The sequence below is a fragment of the Yarrowia lipolytica genome, chromosome 1B, assembly GCF_001761485.1.
Source record: "Yarrowia lipolytica chromosome 1B, complete sequence".
Taxonomy (NCBI): Eukaryota; Fungi; Ascomycota; class Dipodascomycetes; order Dipodascales; genus Yarrowia; species Yarrowia lipolytica.
The window spans coordinates 61,136-84,897 of record NC_090771.1 but is presented as its reverse complement, the minus strand read 5'-3'; the positions used below and the strand labels follow the sequence as shown (position 1 = coordinate 84,897).

At 48.0% G+C, this 23,762-nt stretch overlaps 9 protein-coding genes across 9 annotated transcripts; 4 read left to right on the top strand and 5 right to left on the bottom strand.

The window, feature by feature from the left end:
- Positions 1 to 1,952: 1,952 nt before the first annotated feature.
- YALI1_B00829g (uncharacterized protein) lies at positions 1,953 to 2,660 on the top strand (the record flags this gene model as incomplete). Its single annotated transcript, XM_066094082.2, has 1 exon — positions 1,953 to 2,660. The coding sequence occupies one exon, from the start codon at positions 1,953 to 1,955 to the stop codon at positions 2,658 to 2,660; it is 708 nt and encodes a 235-aa protein (XP_065950154.2).
- A 23-nt stretch (positions 2,661 to 2,683) lies between these two features.
- YALI1_B00819g (uncharacterized protein) lies at positions 2,684 to 2,980 on the bottom strand (the record flags this gene model as incomplete). Its single annotated transcript, XM_068281909.1, has 2 exons — positions 2,684 to 2,793; positions 2,845 to 2,980. 2 exons carry the CDS (start codon positions 2,978 to 2,980, stop codon positions 2,684 to 2,686), a joined length of 246 nt encoding a protein of 81 aa, XP_068138010.1.
- A 1,172-nt stretch (positions 2,981 to 4,152) lies between these two features.
- YALI1_B00798g (uncharacterized protein) lies at positions 4,153 to 5,011 on the bottom strand (the record flags this gene model as incomplete). The annotated part of the gene is made up of 3 exons (XM_068281908.1): positions 4,153 to 4,501; positions 4,550 to 4,841; positions 4,888 to 5,011. 3 exons carry the CDS (start codon positions 5,009 to 5,011, stop codon positions 4,153 to 4,155), a joined length of 765 nt encoding a protein of 254 aa, XP_068138009.1.
- A 6,648-nt stretch (positions 5,012 to 11,659) lies between these two features.
- On the top strand, positions 11,660 to 12,025 carry YALI1_B00731g (uncharacterized protein; the record flags this gene model as incomplete). The annotated part of the gene is made up of 2 exons (XM_068281907.1): positions 11,660 to 11,707; positions 11,753 to 12,025. The coding sequence occupies 2 exons, from the start codon at positions 11,660 to 11,662 to the stop codon at positions 12,023 to 12,025; spliced, it is 321 nt and encodes a 106-aa protein (XP_068138008.1).
- A 740-nt stretch (positions 12,026 to 12,765) lies between these two features.
- YALI1_B00719g (uncharacterized protein) lies at positions 12,766 to 13,036 on the top strand (the record flags this gene model as incomplete). Its single annotated transcript, XM_068281906.1, has 2 exons — positions 12,766 to 12,903; positions 12,947 to 13,036. The coding sequence occupies 2 exons, from the start codon at positions 12,766 to 12,768 to the stop codon at positions 13,034 to 13,036; spliced, it is 228 nt and encodes a 75-aa protein (XP_068138007.1).
- Positions 13,037 to 13,472: 436 nt separating this feature from the next.
- Positions 13,473 to 13,784, bottom strand: YALI1_B00711g (uncharacterized protein; the record flags this gene model as incomplete). The annotated part of the gene is made up of 2 exons (XM_068281905.1): positions 13,473 to 13,629; positions 13,675 to 13,784. 2 exons carry the CDS (start codon positions 13,782 to 13,784, stop codon positions 13,473 to 13,475), a joined length of 267 nt encoding a protein of 88 aa, XP_068138006.1.
- A 119-nt stretch (positions 13,785 to 13,903) lies between these two features.
- YALI1_B00704g (uncharacterized protein) lies at positions 13,904 to 14,467 on the bottom strand (the record flags this gene model as incomplete). The annotated part of the gene is made up of 1 exon (XM_068281904.1): positions 13,904 to 14,467. The coding sequence occupies one exon, from the start codon at positions 14,465 to 14,467 to the stop codon at positions 13,904 to 13,906; it is 564 nt and encodes a 187-aa protein (XP_068138005.1).
- A 2,528-nt stretch (positions 14,468 to 16,995) lies between these two features.
- Positions 16,996 to 19,077, top strand: YALI1_B00675g (uncharacterized protein; the record flags this gene model as incomplete). Its single annotated transcript, XM_500351.3, has 2 exons — positions 16,996 to 17,041; positions 17,354 to 19,077. The coding sequence occupies 2 exons, from the start codon at positions 16,996 to 16,998 to the stop codon at positions 19,075 to 19,077; spliced, it is 1,770 nt and encodes a 589-aa protein (XP_500351.2).
- Positions 19,078 to 21,349: 2,272 nt separating this feature from the next.
- On the bottom strand, positions 21,350 to 23,728 carry YALI1_B00611g (uncharacterized protein; the record flags this gene model as incomplete). The annotated part of the gene is made up of 1 exon (XM_068281903.1): positions 21,350 to 23,728. One exon carries the CDS (start codon positions 23,726 to 23,728, stop codon positions 21,350 to 21,352), a length of 2,379 nt encoding a protein of 792 aa, XP_068138004.1.
- Positions 23,729 to 23,762: the final 34 nt, after the last annotated feature.

Sequence of the window (23,762 nt, the reverse complement as noted above, 5' to 3'; positions counted from 1 at the left end):
TCATATAGACCGAAACCCCTTTGTGATTTGACAACTGATTGCATAGGCCACTGTCCCTTGATTTGTCGCCCAAAAAGCTGTAAAACACGGGAGAAAATGAGACAGTATTCAAGAGATCCCTAGAGACTCAAAGAATACGACCTTCATCTTTCCATCTGCATTCTATCACTAACAGATTGCATTATCATATTTCACCCAGAGAAACATAGCAAATGTTTTCAGATCAAGTCATAACCTTTTTCAAACGGATCTGATCAATCTGAATCTGAGGATCTGCATCTCATACGCGTTCTGAGACGTTCAGACGCCTAGATTAGGCCCCTTCTGTATGACTAAGACATGATTAAGACATGGTTCCACGGAGCAAACGTCGGTACAGACACATATTGAGACAAAACCACAATCATAAATGGCACCCGAATCTTTCACGTCTTCCACGTCTTCCACAACTCTTCCATTTCCATCGCTGTCCACTTGCGGCTAGTGGTGGGGCACAATCGCATTATTTATCGACGTTACATTTCAGCTGATTGTGTCTGAATCCGGACGCCGTTGAAGTGCCACCAACAAGCAGAAAAAACTGGTGCTCCACTTTGTCTCCACTTTGGAGAGGAGCGATAATTATTGGTGACTTCTTGGGAATTTATTGGGTAAGAAATAATAGGTTTTAAATAATTTCCAATAATAAAGGGTAAATAAAAGAGAGCAATAAATCAGAAAATAATAGCAAGAAATTCACAGAAAATAGCTACAGTCAAATTTATAAATGGGTCCTATAAATAGTGGCGATATGAATCTTTGACGGATCTCTCGGGATTGGAGACGGTGATAATTCGGGCTCTGGAATTTCGTCCATTTTAGCACGAATTATTCAAATTTAAATTAACCCAAAATAATTTCCCAGAAAATCAGGGCAGGTCGGAATGGATCTGGAAATAGACAGAAGCTCCTTCCACGAGTTACCAAAGTGACCTGAAACTCTTGCAAGTTTTGCAACCTGCTCCAGAACACCTCTATAGGCATTTCCAAGTCCCCAAAGTCCCATGACCAATACACAACAAATGGCTGCGGAAAATGGCCACAAGAATACCATTAGCCCGCATACAAAGAACTCAACGGAAGGGCCACAGACTGGCGACGATGCAGTCCACTCGTGACACCGGTCTACGCTCATGGCCTCTCCCCCTATCTCCCCTCTCGCTTGCTGAAACCTTAATAAAAGTCTAATATCAGTAAGCTTTCAGGAAACGAAAAACCACCCAAAAGCCAATTGCAAACTAGCTTCTCATCTAACTTTTGGTCGAAAAGCGGGGTGTTGAGGGTAAACGTTAACACTAACCCTAATTCACCTCTCAACTCTCTGCACTAACTCTACACGCCCTCTGGTATATATCTTCCGTGTGTGCACATATATTGACGTAGGGATCCTCACTGATCGACACCGACCTTCATCCACTCTCGACTCTCACTATGGACATGTTACACAATTTTTCCGTGCCCCAGCTGGACCACCAGGACTACGGCCGGGACATTCTGACCGCCGAGGACCATCATAACCTGAGCCATTTGCAGGCAACCCCAGGCCAGACCCATCCGCTGGTACACCCGGACGCTCATAACCTATCTCCAGACGGCCACGGGCACGGCCCACACTCTCGGGGACCGCCGCCGCCGACGCTCATAACCTCGCCTCATCCACTCATAACCTGTCGTCCACTGCCCCCTCCACCGCCCAAGACTGGCAGAGCCCCACCTATTCGTACACAACCTCCACTCCCGAAGATAGCCCCGGCGTCGACGACCTATCGTTAGGTTATGAGTTTGATCTCGTGAGCCCGACTTACGCCACGCCGACACTGAGCGCGCTGATTTCGCCCGTACGGGGCGGCGGCTTCTACAAGAACAATCACGTGACGCAGTCGGTGGGGAGTCTGTCGCAGGGGTCTGTGTCCATGTCGTTGCCCACTGGACATAATCTGTCGGACCTGTCCGAGCACACCGTCCATGGCGGTAACATGACCAACCACGTGACCAACCCCAACTCCGCGCATGTCTATCAATCTGCCAACATGTTTGAGAAGCCCTCGTCCCACTCCAGCTACGGCTCTCGGTCCAACTCCACCGGCCATATCGGGCTCTACAGTTCGGCCCCGTCAGTGTCGACTCCCTTGACTCCTCCGCAATCCACTCTTTACTCCCAGACGTCGTATTCCACCCCTTCTCTGACTGACTACATCACGTTTGAGTACTCGAAAAACCGCACGAAAACGCAGTACAAAATCCTGTCGCATATTCACACGGTCAACACGTCGGATTTGTCAGCAGAGTTTAAAAAAGACAATTGTATTTACCCGCGGGCGGCTGTTCCCAAAGAGGAGTACCAGGGCAACCGTCATCAGTACGAAACCGAGTGCAACCATATCGGCTGGTCCCTGGCCCATCTCAACCCGTGCATTCGCAAGAAACGTGGCGTCATTCAGCGCGCCGTTGACTCGTGGCGCAACACCAACCCCAATCCGAAATTCCGAAGCCGACGGGTGCGGAAACTGAGCAAAAAAACTCAGCAGGCGGCCCAGGCGGCGGCCCAGCAGCAGCATCAGCAGTTGTTGCAGCAACAGCGCATGATGTACGTTCCTTATGACTACACCTATCGTCAGTAGGTTTCAGATTGGTGTTTTTTCCTTCAACCATCACACGGACTATATATCCACGACGACAACGGTGGTTCCGCCGGGGACTTCAATTTCCAACTCCTCCGACCCGCGGTAATCCTCTGATCAACTCCGTGCCGTTCTCCAGTCTGTCCTCGTCGTCCTGGAGCGATTCATGGTGTGGTAACTAGACTTTTTGGTTCGCGCCCAACTCCGCCAGTTTGGCGCTTATCGACTCGGGGACTTCGGTGTTGTATTCCTTGCGCAAAAGTACACCGTTTGGTGAACTCCCTCCCTAGCACAGGGGCCCCGGCGGGGCCATGGCGCATCCCGACATCCACTAGTCGCAAGACATAGCATTATTTATTAGCATTAATCCACTCAACATATGAAGCAAGTAGATGGTAGATGGAGGAAGTGGTGGTGGTGGGTTGTAAAAGGTGGGAATTGGTGTTTTTTTTTTTTTTTTTTTTTTTTTTCTTTATTTTATTATTTATTATTTTTTTCCCAATTTTTTTCTAACTTGTTTTCCCGCCCCCAAAAACGCCCCAGAACTCCGACTCTAGCAAAGGCAGTATCCAAATGTTCTTGGCGATCTGGGAAATCTCCTCATACATTTCAAAGTCTTCTATCATCAATATTGACAGATCTAGAGGCACATTTGTATTTTCTTCAAATATTTGTCAGTCACAAAAAAAAAGATATCTTGTCGTATCCACTTTTTGAAGGTATCGTCAAGTTCGCCTTGCTCTCACGAATCGAATGCGCTTTTCAGTTTGTCGCCATCATTGCTCCTTCGCAAGTCGTATTGTCACCTCCTAATTCTTGGTATGAGTCTCTGATGACATGAAGCGTGTAAGGCAGGTGGGATATGGATATATAAACCCCGAGACTGCAAAAGAACTTGACTTGTTACATATTTGAAAGCGTCACAGCGAGTCGGTGAGTAACACATACAGACACAGACACTGAACCGACAAGACAGAAACTACCATATGTCACAAAACAAAAGACACAGAAAATGTGGACAAGTGACACTGAAAGAACTGCCGAAAGTGGCACAGACAGACCCCGATACTGCGGGCCGCAAGTGACACAAACGGCCCCCGAAAACCCAGAATCGACCCAGAACACCGACGGCCACCGGAAGTTGCACAAACGTTGCTCGCGACACGAGAGAACAGGTGAGTATGACTGTGATGTTATGACACTGATGGCGGCAGACCATCGGGAAATGGTGACAGAAGCACTACACAGATACTACCCTCAGAGATCTCCGAATTACTCCGTATTACTCCGTACTACCGAGACCTTCTTCACTGACACACTGGAAACGTCTAGTCCAGAAATGTCGAGGTCATGATCGTTCCTCCACTTTGCGCGGAACCTGACATCCATGTACAGCCATCTTTATCAGGCCGAATACTTCGCTCACGGTGGCTCAACTCTCCTGGTCAACCTGTTTGGCGCAGCTCATTTGATCTGCCAGGGTATTTCTCACCTATGCCTGGGCGACTAACAGACCAACTGATACCAGATAGCAAGGCGTAAGGCTCATCAGTAATCCCAGTCCTCTATCGGTCCGATAGTCACTCACAGCATTAAACCTGTCTGCTGCTCCTGCTGCTGCCAAACCAACTCCCACGACAGGTGAAGCCCACTTGAAAAACCAATTTTGCCAAGTCACCGCAGCTTTTTGGAGCAAGATAGCTTGGGGTTCTGAATACCTGTCACCTGGAAAACTACGTTGCCATCCAAGGGGCCGATTCAAAGTAAATTGAGAACCACTCGGGCAGGGCCAATTGACAATCGCCGACTCTCCAACGACACAAAGAGCAATGATGCAAACCCTGAACCATGCCCTCCGTTGCCTTTTGTGCACCTAGATCTTTCCACACAAGAGTTTATTGTGTACGGCACGGGGAGATGTTGGGAAGGTGACATTGGAGAGGATGGGAGTGTGAGTATGGAAAGTATACGGTTTGGAAGCTCTAGACGAGGGGGTTGGGATGGTGATGTTTTTGTGTCTCTCCGGTGACTGAACGGCTCCGGAGGAGCACTGTCCATTGACCGGTCTGTCGGCATCTCCATCTTCTGTAGCATGGAGATAGCGGGCAGGACCAAGTCCCGGGCAGTTCGAGACGTCTGTGCGATCCGCGTGGCATCGGTCACGTGACCTCGTTGCGTCTCCTCATCGAAATTGGTTTTTTTTCTCGTCAAAAACACAGAAAAGGACCCCACCTCTTAGTCGTGCCTCCTAGCAGCACAGCCTCGAGGTTATTTAGAATGTAGACAGGGCTCAAAGTTAGTGTACAACTGTTCTGCAGCAATTCATTCAATTCTAAACACTCCAAATCCATTCTGGCGAGTTTGCACTTTTGGGTTTCCACAGAGGTGGAGAGATTTGGGGGATAGATTCGGGGGTTTGGAGTTTTTAAGCGAAGGGAATGTGGTTGTGTGCTTGATTTTTTAAGTGGATTTTGTATGTATTTAATAGGATTTTTTTTATCATCTTTACGAGTTTTTACGATTTTTCACGATTTTTCACGATTTTTCACGATTTTTACGATTTTTTACGATTTTAATTTTATTGCAATTTTTGAAGAAGATTTAATCGAGTAAATTTAGGAGAATATTTTGAAATAAAATAAAATAAAATTCAGAAAAATGAAAAAGTTGTCAAAAAAACCAAGAAAAACACAATAAAATCCTGGATTTTTTTTAAAGCCCTAATTGGATGTTCATTCAACCGTACAGTCGCGCGTTAGGCCGTAATTCAATGCACAGCATGTGATATATTTAAACCCAAGACTTCTTGATAACATTCAAAGTCAATGTGGAAATGGACAGGAATCTGAGGCGCTGAAAAGAAACGAAATGGGTAATGTTTGGTGTTGATATGTGGCCACGACTCTGAGAAATATCACGGATGTACTAGTGTGACTCAATTCCGACTGTGCGGAGAGTTGTGGGTCCCGGTTTTTGTGGGGTTTGGCAAGATACGGCGTTTGTGATGGCAAAGGGGTCTTTTTCAGCTTTCTAAGAGCCCAATAATAATGCACTCAGCAGGTTTGTGACTTTTCCGTGGCGTATTTTTGAGACCACCAGTAGCACACTCTGTAGTGGAGGCCTAAATGGTAGTCTAGAAAAATGATATATATAGTGGTATCCAGCATCCGTTTTAGTAATCTCATAGATACCGAATAACTATCCAACTGATCTGGATGATCATGTGAGAAAAATTATCAACTCCGTTTCTCTATATCTCTTTTGCAGCGTTTTTTAGGTCCATTATTCCATCTCACAATCCCTCGACTCCGTCCAAGTCCGCCAATACCCGCTTCAGCCCCCTGGAATCTAGCCAGACCAGGTATAACGCCGTAATCTCAGCATTTTCGAACTTTGCCGGGCCAAAAACAAATTCCTGCTCACATTATGCCACATACTCATGCGAGTCCGCACTAGTATGGAGCTAGAAATATGCAGACCGGGGGTGGATGTATGAATTTACACGATATACAGCCCTTGAGTCGTATGCGAGAAATCATGTGGGTGTCGTTTCTTTTTGGCCCCGTTTCTTTTGGCTATATTGGAGTTTTATTCCTATAGCAATCATATGGGGGTTTGTGGGGGATGCAAGGGTCAGCGGAAGTGGCTCGTGAGTGGTATAAAAAAATCCTGGAGACGCACCAAGTTGTTTCGATATCTCGGCGGCACCCGTGGACCTGAATTGAACGAGCTGGGTTCACCATAATACGGCGAAATCGCAACACTGCTGCATTATTAACTCCGGGCTGGTGGGACGGAAATGCGCGTTTATATTGTTTGCAAAAAGGAATTCCGATCGTCTGTGAGCCTTTCTCTGGCGTGAATTTTAACCTGAATGTTTTGGGGCATGGATTTTTATATAGTCAGAATATCAACTCGAGAGTTGGACTAGCGGATAGAGAATCTTTCCACGAGTTCATCGGTAGTAGTTGGATCTCTTTGGGATTAGCAAACATCCCATAACTCCATTCCCCCCATTTTTCACACTGCAAACTGCGCGGAAATTGCTTTTTCAAATGGAGCCGTTTAAGACTATTTTTTGAGAGAAAATAACCACTGGGGCGATCCGCCGGTTGCCAATTAATAACAGGGGTTCCGCTGGACGAAAAACACCAGAAAAAAAGCAAAAAACGCACTTGTCCACCGACATCTGTCTCGGCAAACACCCTGCATAATCTTGCATAGATTGAATTAAAAATTAGCAATTAAGATAGAAAAAAAGGAAAATTCAATTAAAAAATAATTACAAGAAAATACAAGAAAATACAAGACATTACAAGAAATTACAATATATATTACGAGAAATTTCAAGAAATTACAAGAAATTACAAAAGAAATTGTCATGTTTTGATAAGAAATACCTATACAATAACAGGGCCTAGGGTTCTAGAACAGAAAATCGAAATTGTAGACCAATTTCAAGTCCTGCCAAGTCCATTTTCAAATCCTTCTCCAACAGCCATAATATTAGTCAAGGGGGATAATAAAACATATCATTAGACTCCCCCCGTACCCCAGGTAAACAGCTATCATTCCAAATTGTGTGTAGGATAAAAAAACCGAGAGAAACCGCGGCTCAAGGATTTTGTGATACGTTTTCAGATTAGGCTTTGGGAAACGGCCTGGAATTCTGCGGCCAAGAAAGTGCCCCTGAAGGGAAGATTTGTTCGTTTCGAGTAGTTGTGTGTTTCCATCGATTGGATCGACCCTGATGAGATTGACTGACGATCAACGGCGATCGTCTAGTTAACTTTATTAGCGGTAGTGAGCGGACAACAGCAAGGAGATATGACCGTAATGGAGAGTGTTTCTTCATTTCTCGAATAACACTATGCATGTGGCGCGTCACACTCGGTAGATGATGGTCCAGATGTCATGGGCACAGCATGTCATGGCATCAAATCAGTCATGTCACATTCTGTCATCCCGTCACCGGGAAAGACCTGCATTCCAGACGCAGATAGCTAGAGAATCCAGTCAATGGCGCCGGCTGAGGGCGGTTGGTAATGTACCCCTTTGGTTCATCACGTAATCGCCCATCACGCGGCTAGGCCGAACAGCGCCCGAAGCAGCAATACTCACGTCTCTAGCGTGCGGAGAGACGTTTTCTCCTCTTTGCGAGCGGGGCGTTGTCTCAGCTGGTGGTGAGACATGTTACCTCATTAGTGTGGTTAGCGCGAAATGGAGGTGGAAAGGAAGCATTTTAGCCTCGATCAGTGTTTGTACGCATTTAGCGGCGTCGATAGTATCCCCAGTAGCTCGTAGGGTGGGGTTGTGGCTGCTTGTTGCAGGGTGGAGTGATGTGGAGGAAGAAGAGTTTTTTTTTTTTTGGATAAGGGTAATTAATTTATATGAGTTGGAAACGGGTGAGTGGGAATTGAAACCTGCGGATGTTATATGCAAAAATGTGAAATAAAAACGGGGGAGAATCAAAAAAATTTTTTAAATATTTAATATTTAATATTAATTTAAAAAATGGCGAAATTTGGGGCAGAGACGGCTGAATTAAAAATAAATAAATAAATTTTAAACTGGAGTGATAAATTTGGACACACCTTCAACACCAAATCGACTCGGGAAAATCCCTCATCTCATCTCTAGCTACCCTAGGGAGCATTTGCAGGATCTCAGTAGCGACTTTAGAGCTCTGAAAGGTACACAAGCTGGTTTCATCAATAGAGACTCTCGCCGCTGGGGAAGTATTTGTGAAAAGATCTTTGAATCTTTTCTAAACCATGGTCTCCTAGACTTGATTCCAGTGGGTAACTTTTTGGAAGATAAAAGTAGACATGGTTCTGTAGAATCAGCTTGAGATGTCGTAGAGACTCGGGAGCTCACTTAATCACATTTTACTGATTACTTGAATCGTTTTAACAACTTCCCGACTTCTTTAATCTCTTCTATATGCTTGTGAGTGGAATGAGTTTTTTTTTTTTTTTTTTTTTTTTTTTTTTCCCCTGAGACCCCATATATTGGAATCTAGAGAGAGGTTTGCTTGACATACAGTCCACAACTAGAGGCCTATTGGCAAGATGGATGTTATTCCTTTGAGAATTTCTCCTTAACTGCTCCTGTTCGCTCTCTGGAAGATTTTTCTCGTTTCATATCTGCAATCGATAGATAAAATACTACTTTTTCAAAAGCGATGGTACTGGAATCTGATTATGGAAAGTATCAGTACAGATAACACCCAAGTAAACACATTCGAAATCCTCTCTTTGTCCTATCCTCTCTCAATTATATATTGCATAGCCACCTTTCTTCCTAAAGCTCCATTTAAATCAGTATTCCAGTAATAACACCAGGAGAAAATAAATACAATAAGCATATTTTTATCTCATCCGCCCTTCTCCTTCTTGTATATCTTGTATATCTACTCTATATTCCATTCTACTTCCATGTTCCAGTATCCTCATCCCGTCACCTTTTTCCAACCAACTCCACAGATATACACTCCAAATTCAACCAGACAAATTCCAGACCATTTCCCCAGTTTCCCGCTTTGATTTTCAATTTCGCCAACTGTTCGCCAAAAATAGTAAAACTCTTTTCTAACCATTTTTATCCATTTTTACCCATTTTTACCATTTTTTCCCATTTTTACCCATTTTTTCCCATTTTTACCCAACTTCACCCCTCGTCCTGCACATACATCATCCGTCAGTACATTTTCCAGTCCAACCCCCGTGTCTCATTCTCCGGATCGCATCCGAACACTTGTTTTTCTCAAACATTTCGTGGCAGCCATTTTGCCAAAAAAGAAAACGAGCTAAGGTGAGCAGCCATATCTCGCACTAAACGTTCCCAAAACGTTACCAAACGTTTGGCCAGGCGCTAGTAAGCACCACAGAACCAGATTTCCGGTGAAAATAAGCCTTGTCCTTGTTTCTGGACGCCCTCACATCAAAAAATCAGCCCACCGGCAGCCCTTAAACCACGGACCCCAGCTCCAGCTCCCGATTAACACCACGGCAGGAATTAATCGCAGAGGCTAAACCGGGGTTCTGGACGCATCTGAGGCGTCTTATTTCGCGACCCAATCAAATTCATCATCAAAAATCACCCAGGTATTTTATTTTCCACAGTTTTCCCTCCTCTTGCGGACTTGGTCACCCCCCTCTGAGTCCTCACCCGACCTCCAGAAAACCGGCGTAATATACATCTCTACCTGCATCTGAGGCGCCCAGCAGGTGCGTCTAGCGAAGGTGACGACATTTTTTTTCGCAACGCAAGTCTCTGCAGTTTGGAATTTCTTTTGATTTCCGAAGTTTGCGCTAAAAGTGATATAAAAATAAAAATAAAAATAAAAATATTCTAGTTTTATTTTTAAAAAATCCTTGTTTACTGGCCAATCTAAATCGATGCCAATAAATCGGGAAAAATCAAACTATTTCTAGAAAAACAACAATAATATTCCCACAGGGTCTAGATGATTGTCGATATTTTTGCGTCCCGTTCTGTCCACTTTTCGGCCCACTGAGACTCAATAGTGCAGGGCTTGGCGCATGAAGCGGCGAAGCGAATTTAAGCGAAATATTAAAAAGTGAAAATGGGATGCAATTCGTGAGGGGCAACATGTGTGTCAAAAGCAAAAGCAAAGCGTGGTTGGAGCGGCGAAATTAAAGCAAAAAACGGTGGGGCCGGAGCGGATGTTTTGTGGGCATATTTCCATCCGTTTTTTGTGTTTTCGACGTAAAAACTGTTCCAAGGGATTCCTAAAAGCATTCTTATGAGAGTCCTATATCTGTACTATATTCTTCCCTAATTCGTCATGTTTTTACAAGACCAGGATCTTCACCGATAATCCCCTCGTACTCGCATCGGAATGTAGATAGCTGATCTTTCCATAAGAGACAGTCTTCGTTTTTTTCCGGTCTCTTTTTGGTCGCTTTTTTCGGTCGTCTTTTTCGTCGTCTATTGTGCCTTCGGTCGACCTTCTCCACGGGTCAAAAGTGCGTCAATAACGTTGACCAGCGTTTGGCAGCCCTGGCAGAAGGCCAAACCACCGCAAACTCTCACCTTGTACCTTTCACAGCAACTCAGGCAGCCAAAAAGATGCTCCAAAAAGCAACGAGAAGCGGAGAAACGTGAAAAAGACGAGCCCGAGGGACGAGAGATGTAGTCACGTGATGGCTGACGACGTCGGAGGACTTTTCCGGGTCTTGTTAGGGTCGTTTGACAGCTGTCATGTTGGGGAAGAGTGCAGGTAGTACAACGTACACCGTAGGCTCATCTTCTCACACCCTTCCGCTCCTAAGACCATAAAATACAACTATAGACCGCCCCAGTCGCAATGGTTTTGCGTTTCCGGCGGTTTTGCGATTTTCAGGACTCGAACTCAGCCCTCAGATAGCGACTGCACATTGTACAGTTAATGGAAAGGTTAATTTTGGCAATTTGACCAGTCGAAAAAAAGATTATTTATTTAGGTTTTGTTCTAAAGTTATTCTTGAAGTTTGTAGTGAACTCTATGTTAAACCTTATTTGACGCCAATAAGGTGGGCATTTTTGTAATCATGACTTGACTAGTTACACTGCACTCTGGGCTGTACCCCACGTCCCGATACTCGGTCAGTGTTTCTGGAATCGGTCCGATTTCAGCGCCATTCGATTCTCCTCGCCCACAGCTGCATTTTGGTACCGCCGGAATTAACTTTGGCCTAGCTCAACTCTGGCTGTCTAAGACGGCGCAGGCACATGTATTTGCAGTAGCGAGTGCAGGGACAGCAAGCGACAAGCCGCCAGAAGGTTAGCAGGCCAGCGCGACGACGATCCAGCAGCAAACACAAAAGCAACCGGGAGGTTGGGTGGCAAAGTTGCAGAGGTGAGGTGATGGTTACGGGGACTGTGTGGGGGTGATGGGGATAGAGACAGAGACAATGTCCCCCCTCACATAGTCAAACCTCATCGCATTGCCCCTGTCACCCCATCACACTACCTCTGCGCCCCTCACACCGACTATGTCGTCCTCACGCAACCGCTGTCGCCCTCACGCAACCGCTGTCATTGTCATAGAACCCGTGACAATGTCACTATGAAAACGAAAAGTTGAGCGCTTTGGGAGAGTTGGGAGAGTTGGGAGAGCAAAAACGAAGTGGAAGGTGGCTTTTACGCTGGTTTTGCACTGGGTTTGCACTGGGTTGGTTTTGCGTTATTCGCATCGACGTCGGCGGAGCTGGGTCCGGAGTAGGTCCGGATTTATGACCAGTCCCTGCGCTAGGATGCGTTGTGGGGTTATTGTAGCGGTCCGGGTGGTCTGGTATCGTCGTGATTGCCGCAGAGATGGTAGATGCAAGACGGACGTCATACCTGGGATTTTCTGGTGACTCCTCTGTCAATCTCGTCTATCTCGTCTATCTTGTCAATCAGGTCTATCAGTGGGCATATCGACGGTCCCGTTTGGGTTGGCTCACCTGTAAAGGGCCGATCGACAGCCCCTGTCGTTTGCGTCTCTTAGTTTGTGTGGTTCGCCAGGCATGCAGGGCAACCGGGTCCAGGGCAACCCGGTCCATTCTGCGTCTGTTGGAACGTGAAAACTGAACTGAAGTCCACGATCGCCAGGAGTGTCGATCTGTCGATCCTCGACGCGTCGAACCGCGCTCTGCGCTCTGGTCCAGGTGATCGTCAGGCGGAGGTACATTGTGTGGATCGTCGTTGTGATCTCCCCAATGTGCCGCACTTGATTGTCGCATTGTTGGATTGGCGCATTGTGCAATGTAGCGTTGATTGACGATCTTCGCGTGGAGCGTGGTCAGCGGTGGAGCAGAGTCTGCACCAGTTACGTCAGCGGTGGTTGAGTCAGCTACTAGTTGGTCAACTACATCAGCGGTGAATCAGCTAGGTACCCGCTGTCAGCACCCGCTGTCACATCGGTGGCCCACACCCTTGTCCGGCTACTAGTAGGTTCTTCCGTAACTAGTCTCCTTGTCACACCCCTGCAACCACGGCGTGTTCCCGAACGCGTTCTAGCGACTTTCGGATAAACAGGGTCTCAGAGCAGCGTCAGGGCCGGCGCCAGGCCACCGTCGGCGTCAGAGTCAGGTCAACGTCTCACTCTCACACCCGGATGAGACATTTCGCATTTGCACGGCTTGAGCGGCTTTTTCGTCCACGCTTTTGGAAGGTCGTTCGAAGATCGTGTCTATCGGATCGTCATGACCTGAATATCCGAGCGCCAAATCCGCAAGCGAGTGGTAATTTGAGCGTGACCGTGGACTGCTTCAATTCCGCCATTTGACCGCCAGCAGTTTGACATTTCGCATTTCACATTTCACATTTACATTCACAACGCTCCTGTCGCATTCGCAGTTGCCTCATTCTGCTTCTCTCACATCTGACACACCCCCCTGTTCCGGACCGTTGCTGCAGCAGGGGTGGAACAGGGGTGGTTCTACAGTTTTGGTGAGGTATGACTCTCTGTTTGGGTCAACGCACTTTTGCATTTTTGGCCTGTTTTTGGGACCTTTTCGACTTTTTCCGAGCCGGGTCTGCACTGTGACGTTGACGGCGCAGATCGGTTGAGCGGTGTGGGTGCTCAGTAAGTGTGCTGAGTAAGTGTGCTGAGTAGTGTTCTAATCTGTAATTACCAACAACTGACCAATGTTTCACAACTTACTGCTGCCAGTCTCCCGCTCCGATCCCCGGGCTCGTTAGTGGTCACATGACTTGGAGTCTGTCGGGGTCGGTCAAGGTCAGTGAGAGGGTCGCTATTGGTATATCACATGAACTCTGGTATATCACGTGAACTCTGGTATATCACGTGAACTCTGTTTATCACGTGACCTCTCGTTCGATACATGACTCAGCGCACACTTTCGGGTCATGCAGAGATCTCCAGATGGGCAATGACTGATTGTCGGTGGCTGGTGGCGACTGATGGACGGTGATCTTCATCTGTGGAGATGCTCGAGGGTTCGACAATAGCTGTTGTCTATTAACGGTAGTGTCTCACAATGTTCGTTCGAATTGCCGCCACATAGCCGCCGGATAGCCGCAGAATCGCAGCGGAATCGCCGCCAAATCACCAAAACGCTCAAAACAAACGCCATTCCAAAGCTCTCGACGTACTGGTTTCAACGGTACCATTTGTGTTCTTCTAGCACTCCTTCGTTGTGCGATATGTGTGGATATCTTCGACAAAATAAGGCCGACCGCAAGGGGAAAACACAAAAAAAAAACCAGGAAAGTCAGGAAAGTCAGGAAAATCAGGCAACCGGTTTTGATTTTGAGATACCCCTTTTTTGGCGAACGCCGCACGGACCCATTCGCCATCTTTGGTGCACTTTTAACATACCTTTAGACGCAATCTGTCTCACTGTATGTCTCACTCCAATCCCGTGGAGAGTCGTGTTTAGGGGACCGGGGTACAAGTACTTGTAAATGCGTACATATGAGTCGACAGGAACCAGGGGAGGAAGTAACCAGGGTTGTCGGGAGTTTTCCGTGGACTTTTTTCTCCTTTTTTCTGAACCGGTTCCTTTAGCGAGTGCGACCGGGTGAGGGGAAAGGGGTATAGAGGTATGGAGGGGTAGGTATTCAGGTACGAGATGAGTTGATTTGGTCACTTGGTCGATTGGTCGCTTGGTCGATTGGTCGCTTGGTTGCTTGGTTGCTTGGTTGCTTGGTCGCTCGGTTGCTTGGTCGCTTCGTCGCTTCGTCGCTTCGTCGGCTTCTGGTTGAAGCTCGTTCAGTTGTGGTTTTTTTGGTTGGTTTTTTTCTTTCTTTTGTTTGTCAACCCCGTCAACCCGACAATCCAGTCTCGGTCTCATTCCATTCTACTCCATTCCACCCTGTTCCTCTCTACTTAGTCCCACTCTCCCCACCGCCCTCCAAATGCCCACAACAGATGAACCGGAGAGTTTGTACTTTGAGTACTATAGGCGGGAAAGCGGGAAAGCGGTTTCCACAGCTTCGGGGGGGCTTTCTTATGGTCACGTCAGTCACAGAATGCGGTTGTATGTGCTTACTCAGGCAATGGCTCGGCTTACCCAGACAACGGATCAGCCCCGACATTAATCTGCCGCTAAAAACCGCTTGGGTGTAGTCACCTGATAGGTCCGGAGTAGTGATAATTATGTCCCATCATCCATCTTTTAACCACTTTTCGCATGTTTAAGACACAAGTGCATTAAATGCCACAAAAAAAGAAAGAAAAAAGTACAGCGTAATGGAGATGATGGGTGTTATGAGTATTATGAGCATCTGCATAACGGCATTGTATTTGAACATACTGCAATTGAATTGTTATATTCCGAGATTAGATATTGTTTTTTCTGCCTAGATGTTTTATTCCATTTTCAGTAAATATCCTAATTTTAGTTTTGTCTCTTTTTTCGTTGTAGACTTGCTCAGCCTAGACCAACAGAGTTCCCGGATTGTTATTTTGTCAATTATTTCCAAATAATAAAAAAAATGAATAAAAAACATTTTCTCATTTCGATTTCCATTTTCCATTTTCTATTTTCCACAGATTCCATGCCCTCCGAAATAATAACCCCTTCTGTCAAACTCCCCGAACATTCGTGCATATTCGTGTCCAGGTAATAAATAAAAATAAATTGAAAATTAGAAGAAAAATTATAAGAAAAATTAGACGAAAAATTAGAAATTGAAATTGAAAACGACAAAAAAAACCCACATTATCCAAACAAGGACGAAATCGAATTGGTTCACAGTCCAGAAAACTCATGGTTGCTGACAACAGGAACAGCTTCAGGATCCCATACCCCCTTTATCACCATCCAAATGTCCATATTTCACTATTTTTCTTCAGTGGTTGCTGAGTCACATGATATCTGACTAATCACGAGACCCGTTGCTGACTAACCGACCGCTTACCTGGTCCAATATCTGCATATATGCATCCAACGCATTTATACTCCATGCAAGTGCAAGTAATTAGCTACGGGTGCTAATTCGGGGTGACATATTTGGTGGTTCCAAAACGAGAAAAAGAAGTGAAAATAACAAAAACTCACAGGAATCGGCCCCAGCGTCGGGCTCCGAAAACTACAGTTTTTTATTATTTTTTTCCAAAATAATATGACTTATTTGGCCAAGTCTTTGGACGGCTCGGCAACCAAATGTGGGGTAATTTTAAAATATTCAACAAAAAATACCAAGACCCGAAAATAAGTACATTCTGCCAATCCGAGAGTGCTAAATAGTCAATGTATTAAAATTGGAATTGGCAATTTCGACCACGGTTTTCGAGGTTTTTTTTTATTTTTTTTTATTTTAGCTGACTTATTGAAAAAAAATCAGCCATATTTTAAATAAAACCCAGAGACTCCAGATTTTTTTGGAACTGACTAACAAAACCCTCCCTCCTTTCAACCCTGAAGTCTCCATAGCATTGGCAATTTCGCACCAATTTACATCAATTTATTTGCTTTTCAATTTAATGCCCAAACGCAATCTCCCTCGGAAAGTTACCCTACCAACGCCCCACTTGTCCAAAAATAAATATTCAAAAATAAATATTTGAAATACAGGGGCAGTCAAGAGCGGCATGTGTGGCAGAATTTGAAGCCAAAAACAAGGAAACTGAGTAAAATTAAGGAAAAAAGGCTTGGGGAAATTGATTTTATGTTTTTTCCAATTTACTCCAATTTTCTCCGATTTTCTCCGATTTTTTCAAATTTGTCGAGACCCGCGATTTTTGCCTTTTTGGGCCATTTTATGGGCCATTTTCTTGCCATTTTCCCGTCTGTGTTACTGCCGTTTCAGAACCTGCATGCCCGGGCACGTGAGACAAGTCTCTGACTGCTATACATAATAACGTTAGTTAGAGATATCACATAGCCAGTTACACATACACACAGACACACACGTTGCACAATCCAATTGAGCAGAACGTGTTTTGAAACGAGTGAGAGACAAGTCACGTGACTCCAGACAGGTTGCGAGTGTGCGCGAGCGAGATTTCCGACGACAAAATTCCCTGGTGCGGCACAGAAAAAAGTACAGCACACCAAAAAAGACAGGTGTTCAGAAAAGCCGAGCGACACAGAAGCGACACGAAGCGACCACGAACGTGTGCAAGAGCCACAGAGCATTTATAGTGAGTATTACAGGAGGGTGTGTCGTATTACATGGAGGACGTGACGGGTTACATGGAGCGACGGGTTACACGGAGGATGTGACCGGTTACAGAGAGAGTGTAATCAGTTACAGGGAGAGTGTGGCCAGCGACACCACGAGTGTGACCAAACACAGGCTGGGTGTGACCAACGACAGACTGAGTGTGACCAACGACACCTGAGTGGCTGTTATAGAGATGTGACCACCACATCCAATGACTGAGCAATGCCCGTTGCAGACTGCAATGCCGCAAAACACCAGTGAGTTGCCTTCGTGGTGATGACATCCCGTGTCACATTGCTATGGTTCTTGTAGCTGTCACAAGAGCAATTCTATGGTCCCTATGGTCCCATTCAGCTAGTATTCAGTCAGTGTGACGCACTGTTCTGCGGGCACTTTGATTGTGACCTTACACTGTGGCGAGTTACCGAGTCCATGTCACCCCTTAAAGAGGTGGTGTCACCCCTTACACCGACCGTGTAACTCATCACAGAGCCCGCATCACCCATCACAATGACCGCACAACCCCTCTCACCCCCTTACCCACCACCCACCAACAACCACTAACTCAGCCACGACAATGAGCATCTACGTCGCCAACCTGCCCGGATCAGTGTCCGAGGCAGACCTCTTTGAGCTATTCAAACCGCACGGTCCTCTCAAGGTGATCAAAATCCCACGCGACCCCAAGTTGCGCACTCCTCTTGGCCATGCCTACGTCACCTTCTACAACCCCGACCACGCCGACGCCGCTCTCGGGGCGCTGAAAGAGACGGAGCTCGGCGGACAACAGGTCACGTGCGCTCTCACCGAGGAGGTGCCCTCTTCGGCCTCGTCCATGTCGACGCCGCCGTCTTCGGCACATTCGCCCATCGACCCTGCGCGCGCGGTGTTTGTGCGCGACACACGTGACGGCGTCGACGCCGCGACCACAAAAACAGCCCTAGAGTCGCTGGGCGCCGTGTCATTGCAGCCGAAGGGCCCCAACGCGTTTGTGGCCGTGTTCCCGACTGCGGAGGAGGCGTCCAAGGTGCTTTCCGACGAGCTCGCTAACCTCGAAATCTCGCCGGTTCGAGACCCCAAAACGCACTTTACCAATCTGTTTGTGCGTGGGCTGTCACGGGAGACGACAGAGGAGGCGCTGCGGGCAGAGTTTGAGCGGTTTGGCGCCGTCACGTCGCTGCTGCTGCCCCTTGACGAGTCCCACCGTGCCAAAGGGTTCGGATTCGTCAACTTTGAGGAGCACCGGGACGCGGTGGCGGCGGTGGCGGCGCTGGATGGCGCTGAGCTGTGCGGCGCGCGCATTTCCGTGTCACGAGCGCAGTCCAAAGTGGAGCGCCAGGCAGAGCTCAAGCGCGCCTACGAGGCCAACCGCATCGAACGATTACGTAATGCGCGGGGCACCAACCTGTACATTACCAATCTCAATCCTGCCATCAACAACGAGCGATTGCGGGCGTATTTCTCCAAGTTTGGCGAAATCACGTCGGTTCGAATCATGCTCGATGCGGTCGGCAACTCCAAGGGGTTTGGATTTGTCTGTTTTCGCGACCCGGACCACGCCTCCAACGCCATTGCCGAAATGCACAACCGGCCGATCGAGGGCAATGTGTTGCAGGTGGCCATTGCGCACAAGAAGGACCCCCAGAGCGCGCCGTATTCGTTGGGCAAGCGGTTCCCGCCATCAGTGGGCGGAGCGGTGCCGGTTGTGGGGATGCATGGGGGTATTCCTGGGGGTATGCCGATGCACTCGGCGCCCAACATGCATCACGTGCCGCCGCATTTGGTGCCGCCGCATTTGATGCAGTCTCATATGGTGCAGTCTCACATGATGCCTATGGGTCCAATGGTTCCGATGCATCAGATGGGGCCGGTGATGATGCGAAGAGACGGTGGTGGTAATCCCGTCAACCCCGGTGGCTCCACCAATATTGGCAACTCCACCAACTCCACCAACTCCTCCAACCCCGGAAAATTCAAAAAACGCCAGCCTATGCTCCAGCCGTACGGCAACATTGCCGCCAGTGTCGCGGCTGCCGCCACGCCTCAGGCCGCCAAGGAAATCGTCGGCGAAACGCTGTATCCCATTGTTCAGCGGCATCCGGCAATTGGCAAGGACGCCGACACCACGGCGCACGTGACGGGCATCATGCTGCAGCACGACAATGCCGATATTCTCAGCTGGCTGGAGGATGAGCAGTTGTTGAACAAGCGCATTCAGCAAGCCAGTGATGCGTATCGGGAGTGGCTTGAGGAGAGGGAGGGGCAAGATGAGGCGAAGCAAGACGAGGCGTAGCCGAGTTTTGCCGGGCCCTCTGTAGTTGCTGAGTGCTAGTTGCGGTTTTTGCGGTGTTTTGCGGTGTATGCGGTTGCTTCCGTAGCTTTGCCGTCAATCCCAACTCATAACCTGTTGTCGGTTGCCTAAATCCTTCCAACTGGATGAACCGCGGACTCTTCTCTAATCAGCTCCGTTCACAAGATTGATGTTTGCAAGCGTCTAATACATGTAATACATTGTCTTAATATTCGTAGTAGGAGTATTTTCACGTGGCCATGAGAAATGACATGTGATCAGAACTGTGCTGCGAAACAGGTCAGGTGACTTTTCCCCTAGTAACACAGACGGCGGCTAGACTGACTAAAGTCGTCGAACGGGATGTAAAGAATCTGTTTTCGAGGGAAATCACGTGATTGGATGTGTATGACGTTATGTGGTGGGACACGTGATATGAACGGTCACGTGAACTGCTGCCGGTCGTATATTTGTACTTTCCGTGTTTAGCGGTGGTGGAATGTGAGAAATGTACCAATGTGTTTTTAGTTAACGTGATATATCACGTGATCTTAACGTTGGTGGCTGGAAGTTGCCCTGACGAAGAAAATAAAATAAAAAAAAAAACATAGAGAAGAACAATAAAATGAAATATATATAGATACATACATGCATGTACAGTACAGTACAGTACCTTTTCGCCAGTAACAGGCAAGGGACTTGCCATGCCGGGTCGCCACTGTCCCGAATATAATTAGACGAGGCGGTGATTTCACTCCAAGAGGATTGGCTCATGATGTGATGCTACCAGAAGGGCTCGTCATGGGGTCTTGCGGAGTTCGAGGTCAAGCTCAGACCCATTTCGACCAGCAAAAGGGCCAACTCTTTATTAGTTGGTTCGTTGGCATGATTAGTCAGTCTCGTCAGATGGACCCTTAGTCGAGTGTTGGCAAGTCCAAGGTCAACAAGCACGAAAACACAATTTGGTCTTGATTGGACTGAAATAAGTGCTGGAGTAATTCCAAACGTCCTTCCCTTATTTTCCATAATCTTTGAATGGTTGAGGGAGAAGTCCCTGAGGAGCTGTCGTCGTCTGGTGGTGCAGCCAAAACCTGTCGTAAGTGACAAACCCATAGTTGATGCTGTTCAAAACGCCATGTCCGACTCAATTCTTGGTGACGCCAACAACTTCAAACAGTCGTGTTGTCAATGTGCGATTGTTACCAGCCGATCAGTGATAACATGTCGGCTCTCAGATAGTCCAGAACGCTCGAAATCTCGCCATTCCAAAGTCCCATGTCTCATTGGGGAAAAGCACACAGTCGTCGTATCGCAATATCTACAGCTCAGCTTCCAATGGTGTTATTTCAAGTCTATATAATAGTATGAGAGACCCGGGTCGCTACGTAGATGATGGTAAAGCAAACGACACTTGGCGTGTCACGTATACTGAATCTTCCATCTTCGTTGTAGTCATCGGAAACGGACAAAATGCTAATAAAAATATATCACCATACTTGTCTCACCCAGGGCTATCTAATGGTACAACTTTTGAACCGATGGCATCAATTTCCCACAATATCAACTTTTCCCAGTCGATTTAAAGTAGAGAAAAAGTGTTTTATAATATTATCACCCCACTCGACCGATACCCAATCGGGTCTTCCGCACACGTGACCCGGTCCCAGAATCTTTGTTCTGTTTTTTTTTTTTTTTTTTGTTCTTTTGTTTTGTGCGTTTTGTGTCTCTACAGAACATATAGAACCGGGGAACCGGGGCTGTGAATAGGCTGGACGTCGCATTACGAATACTGCTCAGATCGCGTTAAAAGTGATACCATCGTGTAGCCCTCATTGGGGCGGTTCGAAAGGTGTATTATAGGGCTATATTTTAGCAAGATATGAACAGCCAATTCCCAGTGCTTCTGGCACCAACAGAGTAGTTTAGCTGAGCTCGACTCTAAGAAATCGGTAACTAATACAGTTGACTAATTTGATGAATAGTTGAGTTGTTTGAGAGGGGGGGGGGCATAAACAGCACTCGATACAGATATGGGAAATACCAGTCACGTGATGTTACCGTCACCGTCAAGTGAAAAACCATTGGGTCGACAGAACATGTGACTGTAGTTTCCATCTTCTACTGTGCTCTAAGTAAAGCCGACACTATCATTACAAAATATCACTGTTCCATATCTAATACGCCAAATATCCACCGGAATATCTCGTTCAGGGACCCTGTCGAATCCAAAACGATCTATTCAATCAACAAAATGCATAATTTATCATCTATCATGTCAAAACTCCCCCAATGACAACCGACTGGCACTCGCGGCCAAATCGTGGACATTGTCCTCCACTCCATCGTCGTCCAGGAGCCGATCAGAGCAAATGGAGCCGGTCTCTAGTCGTCGCTGGTAGTACGACGACGCTAACGAGGTCGAAGACGGCGAGGCGGTGAGATGCGACGCAGTGTCGCTGTCGGAATCCAGAGGCGTCACGTCATTGGCATGAGTAGCGAGCCGAGAAGTGGCCGAAGGCCCAGGCACAGGCTGGTCAGCATCACGTGACACCGGAGCCGCGGCCAACGGATCGTCGGGGTCTTGTGACTCGTCATCATGGTCATCATCATGTTCTGGAGCCTCTCTCACTGCTGCTCGACCCATATCGTAGTTTCTGAACATGCCACCTCCTGCCCCTGACCCTCCTGGACCCCCTCCTTGATTAGTGATATCGACGGAGGAGGACGACGACGCCATCGATGCATGACGCCCCATATGGGAGACTGCCGGCGGAGTCGTGGCCAAGACATTGACGGAGGTCTGCGAGGCCCGACGAAGAAGAGCCGCCGACGACTCACGAGGATTGGCGATCGAAGAAGCCGACGAGCCACCAAAACCAGAATTGCTAAAGTCACGGGACTGCGAAAGGTCCATTGACGGCGCCTGCGACGGAGTCAGACTCACCGTCGATGCTTGGCGCCCACGTGACCGCTGGTACTGGCTGAATCGCTCCTGGTACGTTCCTCCGTCGGCGGTGTCGTAAGATGGCGGTTCTGCCAGCTGAGGAGGCGCTTCATCAGCGTCAAACGGCGGTGGTGCAATCGACGGCTGTCGGATAAAGTGAATGGGTCGAGGAGCATCACTGGCAACCACGGAAATGGGCCGGCTGGGTCTTCGTCCGGCCGGGTAGGCGGGAAGAGAGACGTTGGCACCGGTGCATCGCGAGTCGAGCAGATGGAACGGCGAATCGATGGAGATTTCGAAATGCTTGCGTTTTTCAGGGTTATCCGGGTCTATTTTACTCAGTCGCATCACTACCTTGATCCAATGATGGACCTTGATGTTTTTGAACGACGTGTTGGGATGCAGTCGCTCCTTCTTGTCCCGACCAACCTTTTCAGGAATCACCACGTCAAACTCCAGCTCGGTGGCTCCTCCAGCCATCAACTCCTGGACGCCGTCGAGATTCGGCAACAACGAGTCCTGGATGCCGCCGTCGGGCTTGTGTTCAAACACCAGGTACTTTCGCGCCGGCTCGACCCGATGAATCTTCATCTTGCGACAGTAGTAGTCAATGTTTTCGGAGATGTAGATTCGGATCCGATGGCACCGGACCTTGGCTAACGGCGTCAGTTTGAATGCCACCTGCATTTTCGTGCCGATGGGAATGCTCTTGCCACCAATAACAATGTCATAATGCAACTGGTCTTCCCAATGCCGCGAAATGACAATCGGCTCCGTAACCTCCTGCGATTGGTCTGCCGGCGCACGGATCAACCGAACCTCCTTTTTGCCCACCAGATTCGACCGGAACGCGCCGGGACGCTCGATCGACGCCTCCAGCGTATACGACACCGACCCAAACGCCGCCGAAATCGTCTCGGGTAAACTGGCCTGAATGGGGAGCTCAAAATTGTACACGTACTCTCCCGGAGGGAACAGACGATACCCCTTTGTATGGACGTCCTTTTCGGTGGGCTCCGAGGTGGTGGACGCCGTGGAGCTGGAGGTGTTGGTCCGCGGAAGATCGACCGAGTCCGTTTTCGCACGTGACATTTCCTTGGAAGCCCGGGAAGGCGATTTGCTCCGCGACCGGAAAACGGGACTGGGCGACGCCGCCCGCCGCAGCTTGTTGGCCAACCCCTTGATGATATGGGTCTCGTGATGGTCGTCTTCGTCATGAGACTCGTCGAGCTCGTGCAGACTGGTGGTGCTGCCATGGGTGTTGGTTCGAGTCAGCGGGTGGTCGTGGAGATGGTTGGACCGCACAATGTGTGCGCCGGAAGAGAACTCTGCCATGGGGAAGGAGGAGTTGAAAAATGGCCACACGTGGCTATGCAGGTCTTTCTGCTCAAACGTGTCGACTTTTTTCGGCGGAATGCCCTCGGGCCACTCCGTGCGGGCAATGCCACGGAACGACAGGTTGATGCTTTTGATTTTCGTCGACTTGGCCACCTTAACAATGAGACTGCCTCGCAGCAGCGCCGGTGGCTGCTGCTCCTGCTCGTGGTGGTCAAACCCGTGCACAAACAGGTTTTTTTCCGCCAGTACGATGCCGATGGCCACCGAGCCGCTCGACGAGATGTCTTTGGCCTCGTGCGAAAAGTGGGCCGGAAACAGCGGCGAGTTTTCCACCATGGTGGTGGTGTGGGGGGTTTTCAGACTTGAAGGCATGGTTGGATTGTAGAAAGTGCAAGTCTGGAATGAA